At 37.0% G+C, this 1542-nt stretch overlaps 1 protein-coding gene across 1 annotated transcript in view; it reads left to right on the top strand.

Annotated features, from left to right (window-relative positions):
- The window catches only part of LOC104999134 (glutamate carboxypeptidase 2), a 71208-nt gene that overhangs the window by 14962 nt on the left and 54704 nt on the right, over positions 1 to 1542 (top strand). Inside the window, exon 4 of the mRNA XM_010854613.1 lies at positions 442 to 543. Within this exon, the coding sequence (XP_010852915.1) occupies positions 442 to 543 (102 nt within the window). The remainder of the gene's footprint in view (positions 1 to 441; positions 544 to 1542) is intronic.

Genomic DNA, 1542 nt, shown 5'->3' with positions numbered 1-1542 from the left:
TGCCATTTCCTTCTCCAGTGCATGAAAGTGGAAAGGGAAAGTGAAGTCGCTCAGTCATGTCTGACTCTTCATAACCCCATGGACTGCAGCCTACCAGGCTCCCCTGTCCATAGGATTTTCCAGGCAAGAGTACTGGATGGGTTGCCATTGCCTTCTCCAACTAATAATACTACATGATGTTATTTTTTTATTTGGAAAGTGAACTTTTCCTTCTAAATCAAAAGCTGCTGCTTGTAGACCCTCTGAGGGTCTGTAGTTTATTCACCTCTTGAACTCCTCACAGCGTCTAGCAGAGGTCTGGCTCTTTGATTTGCATCTTTAAAATACAGAAATCTTGATTAACCCTCTCCTGGCGAAAGAGATGATACACATTTATTTGTTTGATAGTAGTAATTAAGCTTTACCTGATTTGATTCTAATTATTATGCTTTGCTTCTCTAGATTTTCAACACATCGTTATTTGAACCGCCTCCTCCAGGATATGAAAATGTCTCAGACGTTGTGCCACCCTTTAGTGCCTTTTCTCCACAAGGAATGCCAGAGGTAAAAATGCATATGATAAAAATAACAAACAGAACTTCCTTGTATATGCAGGCAGTAATTAAAGGGATATTGTGGAGGTTTTTGATGTAATCCAAATTTATCTTTTTCTACATTTAAGAAATAGAATGTCTTAGTAATAAGAAGGAATATACATTTTGTGTTCATAGTGTTTTTAAGGATAAAATTTACCACACTGAGATGGGGATATCCAAAGTGAACATTTATTTGACAAATGCATTCACCTATGTAATTAAAGCACCATCTACACATAAAATATTACTGTCACTTCAGAATGTACTTCTAAGCCCCTTCTCAGTCAGCCCCACACGCTCCCAAGGCAGTCATTCTCATTCTCCGTGGTTTTTTTTTTTTTTGGCCACCTTTGATTAGTTTTGCCTATACTAGAAATTCATATAAATGGAATCGATAGCATTTGTGAGTATAGGACCTGTGAAAATTCACATGTTTTGCACTTATCCATGGATTGTTCTTTTTTTATTGCCAATTAATTTCTACTATATGGAAATACTACATATTTTGCTACCTTTGTAAGACCTGGATTGATTTTATAAAGAACCTGAATGAGAATTTGAAATTGTTGCCATTTTCAAATGAAGAATACAGACATCCTTTTTAGAAAATTTGTATGGTTTACTTAATAAGGCAGTGTGCATGTTTATTATCTGAGTTTTCACAGTAGATCCCTAGATTCTTGGATAAGTACTTTGTTTTTTATAAGAAAGCTAAACTTGAAAGAGTTGAATATAATTTATTAATGTCTTTTAAAATGTTACCTCTCCTGCTATAGTATTTGACATCAGGTAGATTCAGTTTTCGGAGAAGGCAATGGCAACCCACTCCAGTACTCTTGCCTGAAAAATCCCGTGGACAGAGGAGCCTGGTAGGCTGCAGTCCATGGGGTCGCTAAGAGTCGAACAGGACTGAGCGACTTCACTTTCACTTTTCACTTTCATGCATTGGAGAAGGAAAGGGCAACCC

Source organism: Bison bison, unplaced genomic scaffold (genome assembly GCF_000754665.1).
Source record: "Bison bison bison isolate TAMUID 2011002044 unplaced genomic scaffold, Bison_UMD1.0 scf7180017853440, whole genome shotgun sequence".
Lineage (NCBI taxonomy): Eukaryota > Metazoa > Chordata > Mammalia > Artiodactyla > Bovidae > Bison > Bison bison.
Note: the sequence above shows the minus strand (reverse complement) of the source record. Positions and strands in the feature narration are given on the sequence as shown.